We start from the raw sequence: 22,303 nt of genomic DNA, 5'->3' as shown, positions 1-22,303 counted from the left end.
ATGTGTGGCGGAGGCTTAATACGTACCGTTGTACGGCGTAATGCAGGGCTCTCGCAGACGAAGAGGTACGATGACGGGCGAAGCAGAAGAAGGCGAGGTCACCGAAGGTCACTTACTTGGCTCCCAGGGGGTGCATACTGACCTCGTACGACAGTCTGTTGGAGTCAGCAGTTACTGTCGTAGTTACTCGTAACAGAAGAGATGTAGTCCTGCCATCGTACAGCATAACATAACATACAACCGAACTGTGCATAGCATATAGTGCTATGCGAACCTTAATCCGGCTGCATGTCACTTCAGTCGCCAGCGCCACCGCCTGTAGAAGATTATTTTCCATCGGAAGAGCTTTACTTCGTACAATGTTACGATTATTGAAGGTCTTATCGGGCTGCAGATGCAAGCAAAACAGGAGCGATTGGCCTACAGCTATCGGCAGCTGTACGAGGTAATGCTGGAAACTGCAGCGGTGCAACCTTCCTCTGTAGACTACGAAAGTTGTGAAATTGATGAAATCAGGTTCTACGATCGAATCAAGCACTATTAATTAATGATCAAACGAACTTACCTGTACGTGAAGTTCGATCATAATTATATGAGTAGCTTCATTCGACGCGATTTGTTTACATGTTGTAGCTGGGCTCCACGTCACAGCCTTGCACGGATATTTAAAGTAGGGAGGTTTAAAAATCCCCTACTGGCAACACTCCTCAGTTCCCCGATCCATACCGTGTATCCCGATATTCATATTCGTTAAAAGCTTTTTTTTTTTTTTTTTTTTTGTATGGGGTGGGAATTTATTGGGAGGGTTATTAATAATCGCGTCGAATGAAGCTACTCATATAATTATGATCGAACTTCACGTACAGGTAAGTTCGTTTGATCATTAATTATATTTCCTAGCTTCATTCTTAGCGATTTGTTTACATGTTGTAGATGTTGAGAGAAATAATATTAATACAAAAAAGAAAAAATATTTCAACATTTTAATTCGAAACGAAAAAATAAACTAGGTATCTTATTTATATTTAGCATTATTAAACAATTTTAATTAGTATGTGAAGTACAAGACAGAACTGATTGAGCAAATTGATTTTTTGTGGTCGACTGCAATTTCCCTATTATAGAATTTAGCAAACACGGAGGAGGACGGAGTCCAACCCGCCGTTTTTCGAATCACATCTAAGCTACTTATGCCGAGCGAGTTGGCTCTGGATGTAGCCGCGTGCCGGGTGCTGTGTGCACCGAATATGGTGGTATCTAAACCACTCTTGTTTTAGTGTGTCCTTAATCCAATGGCTTAGTCGCTGGGATGATAATTTCGAGTGAGGTCTTCTGTAACTAATGAATAAATTGTCATGATCACCTGACCGCAGAGACCTGGTTTTGTTAATGTAAGAAATCAAACATCTCGCTGGACATATATTTGGATTTTGATCAAAAAATGGTTGTGTTGAATTTAAGCGGGATGTTTTTATTAGATCTGGTATCCTAATTAAGACCTCTGTATTATCTATAATACTAACATTATTTAATTTAATCAAGGTCAAAGTTTGCACTCTATGTGCGGTTACAAGTGCCAATAATGTTGACAACTTTTTTGATAAATTTTCTAAATCAAGTGAATCATTCGGCCCTTTATTTGATAAATAACGAAGAACAATACCAGGGTCCCAAGTTAAATCATATTTAGGGGCAGTCGGTCTTAGACGAAATACACCTTTCATGAATCTTTTAATTCGCTCGTCTTCTAGATATGCCGGACCTAACAACAAAGAAATCGCAGACTTATGCGAATTTATTGTACCATATTGAGCACCATTTTCATAAATAAATGCTAAAAAATTTATAACATCGGTAACAGACGGCTTCAAATAATATATACAATGATTATTAGAGTAAATTAACCAACTCTTTAAACAACTGTCATATTGCTTGTAAGTATTTTCTGAAAGGGATGACATTATAATTTCTATGGACGTATCGTTCAATAATTTCTGTGATAACGATTTCCGGACAATTTCACGGCAACCAATGTAAGCGTCTTGTTCAAGTTGTGGGACAATCTGAAAGGAGATTTTAACAAGTTAGGATTTGGTTCAAAATGTATGAAACTCGACGTGGCAATTTTTCTCAAAATTGGAAACCAGGGCTGAGTAGGCCAATATGGCACAACCAAAATTCCTACGGCTTTATCTAATATAATTTTCTGTAAGGTTTTTAATATGATGGAAAAAGGTGGAAATGCGTAGAAGAAGGTATTATTCCACGTGATTGTAAATGCGTCTACTGCCCAGGCGTCTGGGTCGTTCTTCCACGACACATACCGGCGGCACTTAGCGTTGCTTCGGCTAGCGAACAAATCTATTGTAGGATAGCCGTAGGTATTTACAATCACTTGAAAAGCATCATCACATAACTCCCATTCTGTATCAGTAAATTTTTTGCGCGAAAGATGGTCTGCCTCTATATTTTCATGAGTATTTATATAAGACGCAAATAATATTATTTTTCTGTCTTCACACCATTGCCAGATGTCGCGACATATGCTATTTAAATGTGGGTATTGAATACTGCCCATGCGATTAATACAAGAAATGGCAGTAACATTATCAATCCTTAGTAACAATTCACAATTTGACACGTGTTTTGCAAATGTCTTTAAACCTAAAAAGGCAGCTATTAATTCTAGGCTATTAATATGCATGTCTTTTTCATTATCTTTCCAAAAACCGTAAACTTCCTGACTATTACAAAATGCTCCAAATCCGCTTAAAGAAGCGTCTGAAAAGATCTCCAATTTAAATTTGTTAAATCTAAAGGGATTGTTGGACCCTACATTGTCAATCCACCAATTAAAATCATCTTTAAATTTACTAGGCAACGAGATTACTTGATTGTAATTTGAATTTTCTAAAAGGCAAAGATATTTATGTCTTTCAAATTGTTTAGTGTACAGCCATCCATATTGGACGGCTGGGCAGGCGGATGTCAGGAGTCCGATAAACGCGGCAAAGTCGCGTAACTTGCATTTTGTAAGTGATTTAAACTTAATTGATTGTTCTAGTATTTTAGCTTTCTTATTCTCTGGGAGACTAAGTGTCATGTTCACTGAATCAAATATAAATCCTAAGAATTTGCATTGCTGTTTTGGTGCCAAACAGCTTTTCTCAACATTAATTATGAACCCGAGATTTTCAAGCATATTTTTAGTAAAAGTTACATTCTCCTGACATTCTAAGTAAGTTCTACCAAAGCAAAGTATATCGTCTAGATAGATAACTGACATGTAACCATTCGATCTCAAGTTTTCTATAACAGGTTTAAGCAGTTTAGTGAAAACATATGGCGCAGTACATAAACCAAAAGGAAGTACATTAAATTTATATAACTTATTGTTATATTTAAACCGAAGAAACCGTTGGTGATGTTCATGTACAGGGATTAAAAAATATGCGTCTTTCAAATCAATAGATGCCATAAAACAATTTTTGGTTATTAGTTTTGACGCTGTCCTATAATCCTCCATTTTAAAATGTTGAGGTTTTATAAATTTATTTAAACATTTTAAATTTAAAATAAACCTTTTGTCGCCATTTGGTTTTGGAACAAGAAATATGCTTGATAAAAATTCGTTATCTACGTGATCACATTCTGAGATAGCCTGCATTTTTAACAATGACCCTATTGCTTTAGAATATTCAGTATGCTCAGTATCTGATTTCGGATAAACACTTGGAGCATCAGGACGAAAAGGTGTACAAGTGAATGGAATTTTATATCCTTGTAACCATGATAAAACTGTCTGATCGTCCGTGATTTGCTCCCACTGTGACAAGTAATATCGAAGCCGGCCGGCGTACGCTACCTCTGCGTCTATCGTCTCCTGCTCCTCCAGGCCGGGCGCTCCGCGGTCCCCCGTCGTTGAGAGCCGTGGCCGTGGCGTGGCTCGCTGCGCTGCGACTGGCGACTCCTCCCGCTGTACGAGTAGTCGGCTTTCGGCCTTATTTTCCGAGGCGTCGTCTTCCAGTTTAAACGATTATTGCCATTGTAACGATCCGTTTTCACGAAGTTATTTATGTGAAATTTGTTGGAACGAAAATTTTTTGCTTGTTTCAGGTCGGCTCCGGACTGTTTTATTGTTTTTGCAGATTTTAATTTCTCGGATACATTATCTCCAAACAAAAACTTGTTGCGCTTGGTTTCGCTAAGTACATCTTTCATATCAGGGTTAATCGCTGAAATGACGAATCCGCGCCTCGTCTTAGTATCCGAACAGTGGCTATCACACAGGAGCCTGCAAGCGTCGCTAATCGGTTTCAAGATCTTGGTGTGTTGTTCTTTAGCAATTATTAACTCGGCCGCTTGATTAAGAGCGGCAATCGCTATGGCGATCTGATTTTGTTTCATCATAATGGCGTTGTCTCGTTTTACCAGATTTTCCGCTAACGCCGTTCTCACTTCCGGATTCAGCAATGGCGCAACTAATAAATCACAGTTTTCAGGAATAAGATAGGATTCAGTTAATTTATCTTTAGTCTCTTTGACTAACCCTTTATCTAGAATCTCTTGCCATCTCGATGCTAAATCTTTATGTGTCGGTTTCCCCATTTTTATTTCTGATTTCGGTGCGTCGCCTAACACTTCTAGAATCTCATCATCGAGATCTGTAGAGTCTTGTGTGTTCACAGGATCAGAAGTCGAAGGCGCATTAGTGACAGTTGGCGGCGCGGGCGCGGGCGCGGGTGGCGGCGGTGGCGCGGGAGTCGATGGCGGTCGAGGCGCGGGAGTGGGCACGGGCGCGGGCGCGGGCGCCGGGCCCCGCGCGACGCGCGGCGGGGATGCGAAGGCACATAAATCACCTCGATCGAGGTTTTCTGACACATCGCTATCTGATCCTAAAACAATTAGTCTGTCTTAATACGCGTTATGCGACATCAGTTCTGTATGTATTTTGTGAAAGAGATAGCCCTGATGGCGTCTCGCATCACACATACAAAGTAGGGATTAATCATTTAAAATATATGACAGAGATAGCCCTGTTGGCGTCTCGCATCATAATTGGACATTTTTGCGTGAAAGAGATGGCCCAGTTGGCGTCTCGCATCACGAGTGAACACTAGCAATTTCAATATGTACAGGCTTGTGTAGCTTACGAGCTACTTACACACTTAACATCATTACAAATTACTTTATACGATATGTATAATATAAAAAATAAAATATCACCATTATGAGGGTATCATAACATATAAAAAGAAAAAAATATTTTTTGAGGGTAGGTTATTGACAAACTCACCTTCATTTTCGTGATCAGAATGAATCATGATTCTTTGTCGCTTGGAATTTCGTAGTAATTGTAATTCCAGTAATTTAATCTTCCTCCTGATGTCGTCATTTTCTTCACACATTTTTCGTTTCGACATGGTTGATAACAACCAGCTAACAGTTTTTAAAATAAAATCGTGTGACGTGCGAAGGCTATGAGCACGGAAGCACAGAATGAATATCGGGATACACGGTATGGATCGGGGAACTGAGGAGTGTTGCCAGTAGGGGATTTTTAAACCTCCCTACTTTAAATATCCGTGCAAGGCTGTGACGTGGAGCCCAGCTACAACATGTAAACAAATCGCTAAGAATGAAGCTAGGAAATATAATTCATTATAGTCGAGCCAGATGATAACTACTGAAGTCCTCCTGAGTTCCTGGCCCCTTTCGCTTTGAGCTGGAATCTCAAGTTCACTAAGGCGAAGCGGGTTTATTTTTCCCAATTTGTTTATTAGAGGCTCGGCGAACAAGTTCATCTCTCGAATCGACAGGGGGCGCCACAAGCCTCCGGGAAATCTTCGTGTACTTGGAACCCCGCGGCCAGATTACCGATCGGTTTTGGTGTCCGCCCGGTAAACAGACGCACGCTCAGGATGCAGGACGCTGGCTCGAATTCAGATCTGGACATTCTGAGAGATTTTTTTTTTTAATTCCGCAAACCTTTACGATGTGTTTGACCTACACAATGAGCGATGTACAGGAACCACAGGGTCGTCTCGCGAGGCGCCTCTCCGATTAGATAGCTCGCGAACATCGTCAGGACACCCTCGCAGCAGTGCGGCTCCTCGTCCGGTTATTGACGTCTTACCTCGTTCGACTATGGGTGGCCAAGCCACGTTAGGACGTAGCATCTTTAGAATTTATCTGTTCTCACTTCGGCGACGGAGGAGTCCTTGGTCAAAATAGAGTGTAAATACTGTCAAAGTATTTCACGGGAACTGGAAAGAGAAGAGTGGATACCATAGTGTACGGGATGTCAGCTGATAGCGGCGCCCGGCGTCACATTGGAGGGTAGTATCAGCCTGGTCAGCAACAGAGTCTGCAACGATACCGTAGCAGACGGAGCCTGGATAGTCGTGGTCGTGGCACCATTGTAGCGGAAGACAGTGTTCGCGGTGAGCGAGACATCAGGCGCGACGGCAGCCGCCGACGTCGGCGTGGCGGCCAGCGACACCAAAGGAGCACATCAGCAATCTTACCAGCTTGTCACTGCAGCAGACGGTGTTACGTTCGGCGGTGAGATTGAGACGGCCGTCGTCAGCTCGAAAGGCGTCTTCGATGCCCCTGTCGCGTCACGCAGTATCGTGCTCGGTGGCCCTCTCGAGGTCGCCGCCGTCAGCGCGGGAGGCACCGGCGCCAGCGTGGCAGTCAGCTACATCGGTGAACAGCATCAACAGAGTTCGCGGCGTCGTCACGGCAAACGCGGCAGGAAAATTAGCGATGCCTTCGCGGCAGCCGCAGTATTGCGCTCGGTGGCGCGATGAAGGTCGCCGCGTCTGCAATCTTACCTCGTGCGATCGAGGCGACATCAAGGCGCCAGCATCAGCGTGGCGGCCGACGACACCGGTGGAAAACTTCAAGTAGCTTGCGGCGTTGTCACGGCAGACGCAGCAGAAGGATTGCGACGCCTGTGCAGCGGTTAACAGTATTACGCTCCGCATCACCACTGAGGCGCCAGCATAAGCGTGGCGGCCAGCAATACTGGTGGACAGCTTCGGCAGGGTCGCGGCGTTGTCACGGCAGATGAACGCTCTACATCACCATCGAGGCGCCAGCATAAGCGTGGCGGCCAGCAATACTGGTGGACAGCTTCAGCAGGATCGCGGCGTTGTCACGGCAGATGAGCGCGCTGCATCACCATCGAGGCGCCAGCATAAGCGTGGCGGCCAGCGATACTGGTGGACAGCTTCAGCGGGATCGCGGCGTTGTCACGGCAGATGAGCGCGCTGCATCACCATCGAGGCGCCAGCATAAGCGTGGCGGCCAGCGATACTGGTGGACAGCTTCAGCAGGATCGCGGCGTTGTCACGGCAGATGAGCGCGCTGCATCACCATCGAGGCGCCAGCATAAGCGTGGCGGCCAGCGATACTGGTGGACAGCGATACTGGTGGACAGCTTCAGCAGGATCGCGGCGTTGTCACGGCAGATGAGCGCGCTGCATCACCATCGAGGCGCCAGCATAAGCGTGGCGGCCAGCGATACTGGTGGACAGCGATACTGGTGGACAGCTTCAGCAGGATCGCGGCGTTGTCACGGCAGATGAGCGCGCTGCATCACCATCGAGGCGCCGGCATAAGCGTGGCGGCCAGCGATACTGGTGGACAGCTTCAGCGGGATCGCGGCGTTGTCACGGCAGACGAACGCTCTGCATCACCATCGAGGCGCCAGCATAAGCGTGGCGGCCAGCGATATTGGTGGACAGCTTCAGCAGGCTCGCGGCGTAGGTGGCCGCGCTGGTAGCCTGTGTATTGACGACTGATCACTAACGGCGCGGCGCTCGCGTCGGGGCAGCAGCAGACATACTTACAGCGTCACACGCGACGCCTATGCGGCGGCCACAATGTTGTTCGGCGGCACCGCAGAGGTCGTTAACGAGGAAGCAACTTCTACGCAACTTCGGCGGCGCCGACGTTGCGGACAACACTGCCGTCAGTGGCGCTATCGCAGCGCTACCAGTAAGTTTCGGCATCGACACGTGTCCTACGCACCGAATCGGAAACCGAACATGTTCTTTCTAAAATAATATGAAGCTGCTCACCCATTTGTCGGAGAAATTCAAACCTCCTTGGAGCGCGGTATTCCTTCCCCGCGCCCTCCGCCGCCGCCGCCGCAGCCCGCAGGTCGCGCAGCCCGCGGTCGCGAAGCACGTGGTCCCCGGAGCACGTGGTCCCCGGCGGAGCAACTTACCTACGTTACCGCTTATATTCTCGCGCGAAACTTTTAATACGCGGATAACACTTCCTACTTTAGTCTCGGAAATGCGAATAGTTTAAAAAAGAAAACTGATTAACGGTAACGATTTTTGCAGCATGGAACTTTCTTACAAAAAAGTGGGTAGAATCATAAAGCACCGCTCGTTCATTTCTATCGTGAGAACCCCGAAAGACGAATAATGATCGCTAGCGAGGCATAATATATCTCATTATTCAAGACGAACGAGCGTAAATTAAAAGGGAAGAAAAAATTGACGGATGAAATTGAAAAATTTCATAATTCCGAAATGTTATAAGCCACTTTTTAAATAAAAACACGAATAACTCTGGTTTGACCAGAAGTAACGAGGAAATAGAAACTAAAAGATTAATTTCGAGACACCATGCTGTAAAAATGTTCGAACGGAATACGCGACAACCGGTCACTTCGGCGTTCGACGAAACAAAGAGGGTGGCTGGTGGCGGGTCGGAGCGCGGGGGGGGGCCTTAGGTTGCAGGTGGGGAAAACGGGACTACCAACATCGCGGCGGTGTGACGCCGGAGCGACTTACAACGAACGATGGCGCCATCTATCGGTCCGATGCGACGTCTACGACGTACTCTCTCTATAAAGACCTCGGATATACAAACGGCACAAATAATAATAAGTTTAATAAAGATTCTGACAGCCTTGCGGTGCAAATGTTACTTTAAACGTCAATTAAATTAGGGTCATAATAATCAAAACGATTGCAAACTTCCTGGACTAACACTGCGCCCGCACTGGCAGACGCAATCGCGCGTTCTTTCCCTTTCCCTCTCGCCGGCTTTACTTGCGCATTCTTTCACACGCGATTGATAGAGCGTCCGTGTAAAGGCGGCTATTCGAGTACATAACCTGACGCGTTTAGCGTCACATGTTTACGTAAATTTTACAATTAAGTATGTTTGTTACAGCAAGCTGAGTAGTATGCCGTCGCTACAGTATCTAGAAGTGTGGGGGATGCTCCAGACAGCCTCGCTCACCGCGCTTCGGGCTGCCTTACCCGCCATACAAGTCAACCAGTTCATGTTCAGGTAACTACGAAATACATAATCCTCCTCCTTGCGTTATCCCGGCATTTGCCACGGCTCATGGGAGCCTGGGGTCCGATTTGACAACTAATCCCAAGATTGGCGTGGGCGCTAGGTTTACAAAGCGACTGCCATCTGAACTTCCAACCCGAAGGGTAAATTATACCTTATTGGAATTAGTCCGGTTTCCTCACGATGTTTTCCTTCGCCGAAAGCGACTGGCAAATATCAAGTGACATTTCGCACATAAATTTCGAAAAACTCATTGGTGCGATCCGGGGTTCGAACCTGCGACCTCCGGAACGAAAGTTGCACGTACTTACCGCTACAAAATACAAAATTCTGATAATAATACGAAAGTCACTATTAGCAGGGGCGGCTCACTCCGCGATTCTATCGCCGCGCTACAAGTACACGGCGGCCGCGAGTTCGCGGCCTACTCAGGGGTGGCGCGCGTTCTCACGGAGCGCACGTTCACATTTGCTATTGTTACTTTACGTCGCGAGTCTTTTTAAAGGTTCATATGCGATGTCCGCGTGTGGAATGGCTAATAATGCTTAGTTGAATACTAGTCGGATAAAAATCAAGACGATAAGATGCTCTAATTGAAACTTGAATTAAATATATCTATTAGATAACGGAAAGTCTAGGTTTTCACCGACTAAAACTATCAATTTTACATTATTTTGACGTTTTTCTTGAAAGCATCCTTAAAAACCGCTGCAGTTTTTTTATACTACGTCGGTGGCAAACAAACATACGGTCCGCCTGATGGAAAGAGGTTACCGTAACCTATGGACGCCTGCAACTCAAAAAGTGTCATATGCGCGTTGCCACCCCATTAGAAACTTGTACACTCCCCTTTGCTGTGTTAAGTATTAAGTACACAGCAAAAAGGAGTGTACAAGTTCAAAGGAGGGTTTGGGTTGCCGACGACTCAAAGGACAATAGACGGAACAAATTAGTTCCGTAAGTCCTCCCGTCGTCTGCGGTCTTCTGTAAGGCGGAGGTACTTCCCCAGTTGGGCTCTGCTCTAGATTTGAGCGAGACGATATCCGCTGTGCTGTGCCCTACCACACAAAGCGGAATATCATTCGCTATGCCCTACCTCCTACAGCAGTACAGTTTCTTATGTTATACTGTTTTTGTCCACAGTGCGATAGCGCGGCCGACCGTTGGTGCCAGAAGAACATCCATATGGGGACTGCGGACTAGAGACTGACTTACATATTAACATAATATATCTTTTACTAACCTCCTAGGGCCCACAGTCCTACATACGGAATCATTTTGTAAGTACTAGCCAATCTTTGCATAGTGAATTTTGAGGTCATAATTAACTCCTTTTACGATGGGACAAAGACCTATATAACTTCGTAGAGACAGATAAAGTCTAAGAAAAAAACGTACCCCAAAACCATACAGAAAAAGGTACGGTGAGCTAGATGGCGATACACCTTTGGGGTACGCTCGGCTAGATGGTGCTAATATTAATATTTGACATTTTAAAACATATCAAGCTAAGAATATGGGCCAAATTGTCAAAACTGAGGTTCAAAATTTTTAAGCCTGTGTCGAGAGATTGCAGTCTATGCACTGTGATTACACATTTTACTTTGACAGTAACTCTCTTTAATACTCGATCCTCTTTGCTATGGGATAAATGTAGCTAGGTTATTTTTTTCTGAATATTTTTTTTAAATTCACTGTTTTCTAAGCCTTAGGAGGTTCAAGTTCTTCCATTCATGAAATAATATAAGTATTTTTGTCGCATTTACGGAAACTACACATATCGTATTCGATAATATATTCACATATCTTTTTTTTAAATGTTACTTCCATGGATCTCGTCTTGTACTACATCTACTATCAAAGACGGATAGTTATATCTTTAAATTATTATTTTTCAAAATTGTTAAAGAAATGCAAATAAAAGCCTAGTTTACCCTTCTGGTTGGAAGGTCAGATACCTATGTTGAAAATAAAGGGCCATATGTACTGTATGATATACACGTCCGAATTGGCAATTCGCAACTCGAGTCGATTCAACTTTTCAGACGTTTTATTATCGTCTCCTGTTGCCAATTTCTTTTCGCACTTGTATCGTAATCCTTAAACTGAAGTAAATTGTTATTGTTGGTAAAATCTGTCATTAATCAATTGTGATGTGAAAAATGTGACGTTCTTAATAAAAGGTACCGCACAATATAAGGACGAAATTTGCTCGTAGTGTTATTTCAACACTGATTTTTAAGCTCAAGCCAAAATGTGGTCCTTTTTCTTAAGAACGCCACTACTTGTCAGATATTTTAACGGTAATCAATTCGTTAGAATTTCGTGGCAATATCGCTTATAGTATTTACTATTTTTAATAAGAAATCAAACATGAACAAGTACAGTGAGTAAGCTGGTATTGTAAATTAATATTTAGGAAAGTATCTAATTATTAAATGTTTTAATAAAGAAATAATTTTGGAATTTATTGTTTTTTTCGCTAAGCCTTTTAGTAAGGGTAAGGGTCATCCTCATAAATTTAACGGCTCAGCCACGACATTGGTCTAAGCGCGATAGCGGTGAGCGGCGGCCATACATTGGAGCGAGACACAGCGATGGGACTTTTCATTCGCACGTATGGCTGCCGCTCACCGCTGTCGCGCTTAGACCAAATGTCGTGGATGGGCCGTAAGTCACAGCGTTAGTGCGTTTTCACATTATCCGATCCGATATCAGTTGTAGGACCTACCTATACATTACAGGCACCATCTTGGATTTTTTTCCATTGAAATCCTTCCGACATCCGATATCGGATCGGATAGTGTGAAAACGGACTAAGGGGGAGGGAATTATTTACCTAAACAGATTTTAATATGCTAGATCACCGGTAATATAAGAGTTTTGATTTGATTGATTCACTGTTACTTCCATTAGACTTATATTGACCGGGATATAGACCGTGATTACCTGTTTTTATTTTCAAATCCGTGATCATCATATTTATGATGCATTGTAACTGCGTCTAAATATCGTGAGTTCAACAAAAATCACAGAGGTAATCACGGTCTACACCTGTCATATATTATGTTCACCTTAAATATTGCCGGTTATAAAAATTACACCTGTATTTTTAGCATTTTAGGTACTGAAAGAAAAAAGAAAAAAAAATAAATAAATAAATAAGCGGATATGATTTGACAATATGCCATATTAAGAGTATTATTAATAACTTTGCTATTCAGTAAAACAATAGTCTTAATTAAAAATCATTTATTCAAAAAATATAATCCATTATTATTAAATGTCATTTACATTTTAATATCAAAATAATTCATTGTTTTATTACATGTCTGTATATTTAAAACCAGCGCTTCGTTAAAAAAATCATTGCTGAGAAGAATCGCCAAAAAACTCAATGACATAAACTTAAATCTAAAAGTAGGATATTATATTATATTATGCGCTAGCGGATCGGTATAAACTAAAATAACCTAACCACAAAATTAAAATTTTGCCAAAACCCTCGACAAAGTGGACCGATTTTCATGAAACATGGCTAAAAACACTCCCGACTAATTCAGCTTTCAAACAAAAAAAAACTAAATCTAAAATCGGTTCATCCGTTCGGGAGGGGTTCCCTCTATGTGGCATAACTTAATTTGTCCGAAACGCTTTTGTCATAACGCATGTGGCATAATCGATTTTTGCCGAATGTTAATGTAGCATAAACATTGTTTGGTATAATTCACGATATTTCGAATATTATTTTGTCCGAAAATATATTGGCCTACTATTATTGAGGCCGAGTGTCATTAGGAAGAAATTGGATGAGCATAAATATTTTTAGCATACATCCCATTATCCGAAACTTATTTCGCATAATTTTTCGTTAAGCAGAAATGCGCTTTTAGGGAAAAATGGTTACACTAGGTTAGAATTGCGAACTCTACAGATACTCACTGTTCCAGAAAATAGGGTTAGGTTAAGTTAGAGCTGCGACTATTACAGAAAAGCACCGCTAGGGAAAAGTGGGTTAGGTTAGGATAGAACTGCGACCACAACAAACACGCACCGCTAGGGAAAATGGATTAGGTTAGGTTAGAACTGCGACCACAACAGAAAAGCACCACTAGGGAAAAGTGGGTTAGGTTAGGTTAGAACTGCGACCACAATAGAAAATTACCGCTAGTAAAAAGTGGAATGTGGAAAGGGGAATGTATTTTATAATGGTAAGATTCGAGCTATACTGATGTTATGCCAAAATTAATTCGACAAAACATTAAATCGGAACACTAAGTTTATGCACATAAAATTTATGCGTAAAATTGATTCGGAGCACCAAATTTATGTACAAAGAATATTCGGACAAATCACAATCTGCCTAAACAGATTATGCTAAACTTGACTATGCCATAGCAGTTTATGCACAAAGCCAATTATGACTAAATCGATTATGCACAATAGAATTATTAATAAAAAAATTATGCCACAACAGGGTGAACCGTTCGGGAGCTATGATGCCACACAAACAGAGAGAGACACAGACAAACACGTCAGACTTATAACACCCGTTTTTGCGTCGGGAGTTGAAAAAATAGGTCTCAAATGAAAGAAAGACAGAAAATTGTGAACTTGCTCTGCAACAAAAGTCCGACCAAAAATATATGTGACTAGACGCGCCATCTTGCGGAATTTCATTAGAACTATTTTCTTCATACTAAACTGAACTGTCACTGCATACATCAGAATAACGACGCCCTCTTGACAATAGTCACATATTTATGGTCAGGATTTCGTTACAAATAAGGCACTCCTTTTTATGTATTATCATAAATTAAATATAACAAGATCATACCATCCCATACATTAAAATGCGACCGCCTACGAACGCGCTTACACTCCACCAAACATAGATGGCGCCACAAAAAAAATGTCTTGTAGCTTACGATCATACTTGTAGATGGCGTTAAGTGTCACTTTTGACATAGATTTACGGCTCGGAATTGACACTTAATGCCAATCTACAAATAATCGGTGGCAACAAGGCATTTTTTGTGGCGCCATCTGTGTGGTGGAGTGTAAGCGCGTTCGTAGGCGGTCGCATTTTAATGTATGGGATGGTATGATCTTGTTATATTTAATTTATGGTATTATACTTTATGCGCATATTATAAATTAATTAGAAAAAAATAAGTAACATGTACACTTACGCTAAACTAAGCTAATGAATTAATTTTATTAATTCCGCAGTTCTCAAAAAGTTTGTACAAACATTAAGGAAAAGTTAAATTTGTTTTTTTATTCCTATTTTGTTACCAAGATTTTTTTGATGAATTGAGATTTTAGTAAGTTTTATTTCGTTATTAAGGTTCTCTATTATAGCTTATATCTCTATTATATATTATATTTTCTTAATTATAAGAATTATCCTGTCTATATCTTATGCAAGTCGACTTATATTACTAAAAGTTGGTAACAAAATAGGATTAATTAAAGTTTGCTGACGTGGCTATGTACACAATTTTTGAGAACTGCTGAATTACAGTATGTTTAAAGCATTCTATGATATATATAAGGTTTTTTTTCTTTTACTTAACTTTCTTTTATAAATATATTACCTACTTTTACATTTATATTATACATATAATAAAAGTAGAATAAAATATAAAGTTAACTATTAATTTAATCCAAAGTAATTAATTTCATTAATAATTTATTGCCAATATAAGGCACTTTTTAGGGTTCCGTAGTCAACTAGGAACCCTTATAGTTTCGCCATGTCTGTCTGTCCGTCCGTCCGTCCGCGGATAATCTCAGTAACCGTAAGCACTAGAAAGCTGAAATTTGGTACCAATATGTATATCAATCACGCCAACAAAGTGCAAAAATAAAAAATGGAAAAAAATGTTTTATTAGGGTACCCCCCCTACATATAAAGTGGGGGCTGATATTTTTTTTCATTCCAACCCCAACGTGTGATATATTGTTGGATAGGTATTTAAAAATGAATAAGGGTTTACTAAGATCGTTTTTTGATAATATTAATATTTTCGGAAATAAGGGATCATCCATAAATTACGTCACACGTTAAGGGGGAGGGAGGGGGTCGGCGAAGTGTGACAATGTGTGACATGGGGGTGGGAGGGGTCCTAAAGTTCGTGACGTCATATTTCAAAATCTATCATAATCTAAGGGTTAAAACACGAACTTTAAACTGTTACTTTATGAAAACCTCATAAGCATATATACAAAATTACAAATACAGGAAGTTCGTTAACCGGATGAAAAGCCGAAAGTAGGCGATAGTCTAGGCCATTTAGAACATTCTTTAGCTATAAATGTCTTGGACAAAATTTGATTCGTCGTTTTTTTTTTAAACTTTTCGGTGAAAACTCCAAAATTTCAGACTAAATCGATAAGCGTACTCTTGTTACTGTATTAAGTTGTTTTGGTTTTATTTTGTATTGTAAAATGTCTATCGTAATACCATAAAATAAATTTGAAATATGTGTCTAAAGAAAAACAAACTACAGTGATTTAAAAATTAAATAACATAAAAAAAATGATTGGAGTGATTACTTGGGTCGATAAATAAACTAAAATTTGTCTAAGCTACCATATAGCTAAAAAATGATCTAAATGGACTAGACTATCACCTATTTTCGGCTTCGCATCCTGTTATAAAAGATACCAATTGTTTTGCAGGGGTTTCAAAGCACGTAGGTTAAGTATATAAATTTGTCACACACACACACCAACAGGTGGAAAATATTAACTGCAAAACATTAAACAATTTAGCTTGATTCATTTTTTTTTACAGTTAAGAGTCAAAATCATTATTTAAACGTTTATTCTACTAGCCATACCCGTGGACATCAAGTTAAGATGACTATGAAATTACTTTGCACTCTTGTAGATAAAATGAAACTTTGTCATATGTTTTTTGAAGTATCAAGAGAGCCTTTACCTGTTGGTGTGGTAAAGAATAATTCAAGCACATAAATGGCAATAAAATTGATTTCTAACCGCTGTTTTTATTCAATAATTGCTACGTGTAAATATGTGACGTCACACTAGGGAGGGGGGAGTCTAACAAATGTGACCAGCTGTGACAAGGAGGGGGGGAGGGGTCAAAAATCATGATTTTTTAGTGTGACGTAATTTATGGATGATCCCTAATCGCTCCTAAAGGAAAAAAAAGTGCGTCCCCCCCCCCTCTAACTTTTGAACCATATGTTTAAAAAAATATGAAAAAAATCACAAAAGTAGAACTTTATAAAGACTTTCTAGGAAAATTGTTTTGAACTTGATAGGTTCAGTAGTTTTTGAGAAAAATACGGAAAACTACGGAACCCTACACTGAGCGTGGCCCGACACGCTCTTGGCCGGTTTTTTATAGTAGATAAGAGTTTTGTACTTTTTTTTACTTTTTACGTACCTTTACGTACTTCTATACGCATATTATATGTATATGAGTGAGAAAAGAGTTAAATATAAACTTACACTAAATCCAAATTAATTACCAATAAACTATGATTAATTGATTAAATATAATATGGTTACCAATCTATAATTTTACACAGATAATCTTTAAAATATAGCATCCTTTTTTACATGTCCGAATCGTTTGTGCATAGCGCTTCTTTAAAAAAATCACTGCTGAGAAGAATCGCCAAAGAACTCAATGAGAACTTATTACCTATTTAAATCTGTCTTATATGCTAGCCGGGTCCACACAGAGCGAGGTAATTTTCTCGCGCGGCAAACGTGCAATGTAGACGTGCCTGTCTAGGTTCACGGCCGAGGCAGGTATTTTTTAAGACACACACGGGTCGAATGCGATGAATTAACATTTTTAACTTTTATACAACGTTTCGGCCAGGTTGCACTAGCTGTGGTCGTGGAAGACTGACGTCCCAGCGAAATGCCAATGGAGATGTAAACATTGTAAACAACACCGAACTACCCGATATTCGTTTTTATAAATGTTCGGGGAAGACAAATAAACGGAGGCAGGTTGTTCGGCCGAGCAAAACGAGCGCTGCCTCGATCGAGGCACGCCTGCATAGCACGTTTGCAGTTACAAAAAATTTATTGAGAAACCCTAAATTATTACTAAGTTACTATATACTCGTAGTTACTATTATTTCAAAAAGAACCGGATGTTATCATTATCAATATCGAGTCACATATTATGAACTTATGGCAACACCGTCACATTTTTATATGGAATAATCTATCGACAATATTTTGACTGTTTTTTTTTATAATAGTAATTCCCAGTGATTACCACCAGGATATGCACGGCTTCGAACAAATCTTTGATCGTTTACCTCTTCAACCAATTCAATGTCATCGTCATCTGAGTCTATGACAATTACGTTTTCAGTCACTACAACATCATTAGTGAGAATATTAGGACTCTCTCTTTTGCTTTCAACATTCTCTGCAGTAGCATTTTCGCTTTCTAAATTCTCTAACGTATGACTTACAACATTTAAGTTATCTTTTACTGTTGCTTTCTGAGTTATTTTGGTTCCTATTTCTACTATATCATTTTCACCTTGTTTAGTATCTATATTCATATTTTGTGTTGTAGATTCGTTTTTTGACATGTTTTCTTTAATATTGTGATCTTGATGTGCTGAGGTTGAAGGTCTATTTTCCTCAGATATTTCTGTGTTTTCTTGCGTGTCCTCTTCAAAAATATTTTGTGATAATATTTCACCTTTTAGCAGTTCTCTTTTAACTATTAAATCCGCATCATTGGAATTTATATGTGTAGCATCGTCTGTTACAGTTTTGTTTACTGAATTGTCTTCGATAATATCTTGACTTTGACTATTCACTTGATTGGTATTCTGCGAAAAGCACTCGTGTTTTAACATCTCTTTTTTAATATTTAAGTCTTTATCAATAGCCGTAAATTGTTCCGCACCTATAGTGTCTAAATGTTCTTGGAAAACTTGTGTACATTCTTGTATTTCGTCAATTGTATTTTGTGAAGATACTTCATCTTTTAACAGCTCTCTTTTAATATTTAAATCTGCAGCATTACAGCTCCCTTGTGTTGCATTATCTGTTGAACTTTTGTTAGCGACATTTTCATCTTTCCCTCTGCTCTCCGAATTTCTTTCTGTAATATCTGATTGTTGTGTACTGTTGTGTTCGTTCGCATTTGTCCTTCTGATATTTAAATTTTCTTCTTCGATATCTATACTGTTATTGGTATTTTGTGACAATAATTCATCTTTCATGACCTCTCTATTAATATTTGAATCTGTATCGATCGTCATTTGTTGCACTGCATTTTCTAATGAACTTAACATCTCTGAATCTTCAACAATATTTTGGCTATGTTGTGACAATGTTTCATGCTTTAACACCATCTGTTTAGTATTTAAATCTTCGTTAGTAATATCTGAAGTAATATCCAATGCCACTGATGGTCCAGAACTCTCATGTTCACGTTCTACTTGGAAAATTATTTGATGTACTTTAAATTCGTATTGTTTTGTAGACTGGTGCAGTGACATATGCGTCACTAAATCTGAAGGTAAAAACCGTCGTATACTAGAACACTTCGTACATTGCACTCCATCGTTTGTTTTTGATTCACAGTCAACAAAGTGCAATTTAAATTGTTTCAAAGTAATGAAGCACAGGCCGCATATACATTTGTAAATGTCAACATATCGTTGCTTCTCTTTATTTTGCGTTACTTGCAATTTAGCTTCTATCAATTTTGAATTGAAGCGTTCATACTTTTTTCATTAAACACAATGGTTTTAAATGGTTGAGCTATTTCGTCGGTATGGTAGATTTTGTGGTGCTCTCGCATTTCTTTGGTCAAAAATGCACGCTGACATATATCGCACGGGAAATACTCTTGTATGCAATTTTGCTGCAAATGCTTCTCAATATCTGAAGGGGGCACAAAAATGTTACATTTAGCACACAAATACAAGGCTGATTGCCATGGTCCGTCCTTTTTAATAGTCATTTTAACACACTGTATTTTATAAACGCTTTGCACCTGCATTTTTTCCGCGTCACTCAATAATATTTGATCATTATCGAACACTGCTTGCCAATTCGAAAACAGCCAATGATATGAGAATTTAACCTTGGTATGTATCAAATATTTGTCATGTGAGATTTCATGTCTTTCAAAGCAAGATGAATCATATTGAATTTGACAAATATCACAGTAAGTAACTGGATCTTCAATTTGGTTATAATGATTTTGACTATGGCGTATTGTGTCGTCATAAGTGTCTGTTGCATAAGAGCATTCTGAGCATACGAAAATATATAATTTTCTTTGTCTTTCTATACTCCTTACATTACTAATTTGTATATTTTCTAAGCAATTGCTTATATCAGTTGAAACTAAAGATTGTTCGTCAATGTTAACTTCTGGTTGATTATTATGATTGTCAGTGTCTTTGCCAGCTTTTACTTTATCGGCACATGAAGCAGTTTGATCATCACGAGTATTGTACTCTTCAAGAAGACAGTCAATCATTTCTATCTCATGACGGTCATTGTCGTGGAGTCGCAAGTCACTTATGTCATTTTCATTATTAACTATGTTCATGTCAACTCTTTCGTTGCCACTTTTTTCGACGATAGCAGCAGTATGATTAGTTGTATCGTTTGTTTCTTTATTTGGGTCTTGGTCATTTTCGTGTATATTTTGCACTGAAATCTCATTATTTTCGTCAAACAGAGTCGATATGCGTTCTTTCCTCTTTTTAAGGGTGTTTTCAGACACTTTTATAAGTTCATCATCACTAGGTATTTCGACTGTTAAGGGTGACGTAATTTCACCATCTTCTTCATCGGTATCAGTTGAGTCATTTGGAAGCTTTGATAATCGTTGTTTCTTTTTATTAATTCTGCGAATTGATAAATTTGCTGTTTCATTGTTACGAACTGGTGGAACTTCTTCGTCAGTACTTAAATTACTGTCATCATTACTTTGCTCAATATCTGTTTCTCCATTATCGCTATTATCATCAATTTCATAGTCAGGATCTTGGCTTTCATGGGTACCTGTATCTTGACTATGACAATATTCATTTTCATCTGAACTATTTGAACTTTCTTCCGTACTGACTATCGAGTCACTAGAACACTCTTCACTTTCAGAGTTTTCGGTAACAGTTGCACGCGAATTTCTACGTGCAGTACGAAAACGCTTCGAGGAGCGCTTTTTTCTCCTTCTATCAGAGTAATCAGATGCGTTTGTAATTTCATCTTCACTAGTTATTTTTGTATGTTTTGTACGTCGTTTACTTTTACGTGATTCTTTTGCAGACTTTTCATCAAAACAATCTGAATTACTAACTGTACTCCAGTCACTATCGCTAGTGCTTTCATTTTTGCTACGTATGCACCTTTCTCTGCCATTACCACGTCTTGTATGAATTTTCTGTTCATTTTCGTGGTCTCTATTAGTGGACGATGACGAAGTATTCTTTTCTAACAATCTTTTGCTTTCTGCCTTTGATGTCGATGTGTTGCCTACTGATTCAACATTTTTAATTTTTTTGTATAGTGGCCTACCAACCATATCTGGATGTTGATTAAACCTATGTTTTCGTGCAGCGTAATCAGAATAGAACTTTTGATGGCACAACTCACATGCGTAAGTGATAGTTGAACGTTTGTCTCTACGGTGGGTATTATCTGCAGATGTGTCTTTACTTGCATGAAATTTCTTTGTTTTATTTCTATCCTTTTTCTCATCGTCCTCTTCGTCACTAAATTCACTTGTTTTATTTGAATTATCGCCGGAAGATAAACTTTCATCGCTGTAACTACTTTCTTCGTCTTCATTATAACTCATATCACTATCGGTACTTGGCTTCCTTTTCTTTGTAGATTGTGTGGTTTTTTGGTTGTTTATAGTCGTGGAGCTCATGGTTTCTGATTCACCACCAACACTTTCAGAGTTAGTGTTAGCATTATCAACATTCTTTGTAACTAATTCTTTCCTGTTGTCAATTTGTTCACTGTTAATTTTCATTTCAATTCTAATCTTTTTAATAATATGACGGTTTTTCAATTCAGGATGTAACTGAGTTCTGTGCCTGACTGCGGCATGATTAGTAGCGAGTGTTTCATTACAAACAGAGCAACGATATTTATATTTTAGTTCTGAACTGTTGATTTGTCCAGTCTTCCCATTGTTACGTGTTTCTTCATTTGTAACTTTACTCTGGTCTTTGTCATTTTTTTTAACCAGATTATTTCTATGTATATCAGATCTGCAACGAGCGATATGTCTGTTATAGCTCTTCTTATTTAAAAGGTAGTTGCAAAATGGGCATTGTTGTTTGATATAAGTTTCGGGTATTTGTGAAAGTCTTAGGTTGTATTTATTTTTCAAGTGGCGTAGAAACTTAGATGGATGTGTATAGGTGCTGGTACACATTGGACATATATATTTAATTGCTATAGTAGAGCCATTTATGAATTTATTCAAGCTGAAATGTTCGTTTGGCGCAAAATTTTGTAACGATTTATCTTTCTCTTGTACAATAGAATGGTTTTTTTCTTCCTCTGATGCATTTTTATTCGACTGTAGACTTTCCACCATTGGTTCTATAATACTTTCAATTTGTTTATGAACTTCATTACAGATTTGTGCCGCGGCACTGGTTGATTTATTGCAAACATTTTCAATACGTCCGTCATTTCCTTCTACTTCTACACTTGATACATTTTGACTAGTCGAGTCTATTGAAATTTCGTTGGCAACTGAATTAGTGTTGTCATCAGTCTTTGCGCTAGATTGATCACTTTTAGCTAATATTATATCGTTGCTTTGACTCTGGTGGTGTAAAAACGTTATTCGTGTATTTGTACTAGGAATATTCAAATCTGTTTCTGTGACTGCTTCGATTTGTGCATTTTCAGCTGTTTTATGACCATTATTTTCGGGACGTAAATCACGGTTACATTCTGCATCACTAGTATGCTTAAC

General features: G+C 39.5%; 1 protein-coding gene and 1 long non-coding RNA gene across 2 annotated transcripts in view; one reads left to right on the top strand and one right to left on the bottom strand.

Annotated features, from left to right (window-relative positions):
- The window catches only part of LOC125239530 (S-phase kinase-associated protein 2), a 31,349-nt gene extending 20,588 nt beyond the window's left edge, over nucleotides 1–10,761 (top strand). The window contains exons 13-14 of the mRNA XM_048147144.1: nucleotides 9,199–9,318; nucleotides 10,471–10,761. Of these exons, the coding sequence (XP_048003101.1) occupies nucleotides 9,199–9,318; nucleotides 10,471–10,537 (187 nt within the window). The 3' untranslated portion in view covers nucleotides 10,538–10,761. The remainder of the gene's footprint in view (nucleotides 1–9,198; nucleotides 9,319–10,470) is intronic.
- LOC125239407 lies at nucleotides 1,284–5,642 on the bottom strand. The gene is made up of 2 exons (XR_007178526.1): nucleotides 5,297–5,642; nucleotides 1,284–2,063 (listed from the first exon to the last, which is right to left on the bottom strand). It is a non-coding gene; the product is annotated as an uncharacterized LOC125239407 (long non-coding RNA).
- Nucleotides 10,762–22,303: the final 11,542 nt, after the last annotated feature.

The sequence above is a fragment of the Leguminivora glycinivorella genome, chromosome 25 (genome assembly GCF_023078275.1).
Source record: "Leguminivora glycinivorella isolate SPB_JAAS2020 chromosome 25, LegGlyc_1.1, whole genome shotgun sequence".
NCBI classification, from domain to species: Eukaryota; Metazoa; Arthropoda; class Insecta; order Lepidoptera; family Tortricidae; genus Leguminivora; species Leguminivora glycinivorella.
This window is presented reverse-complemented; position numbering and strand designations above follow the sequence as displayed.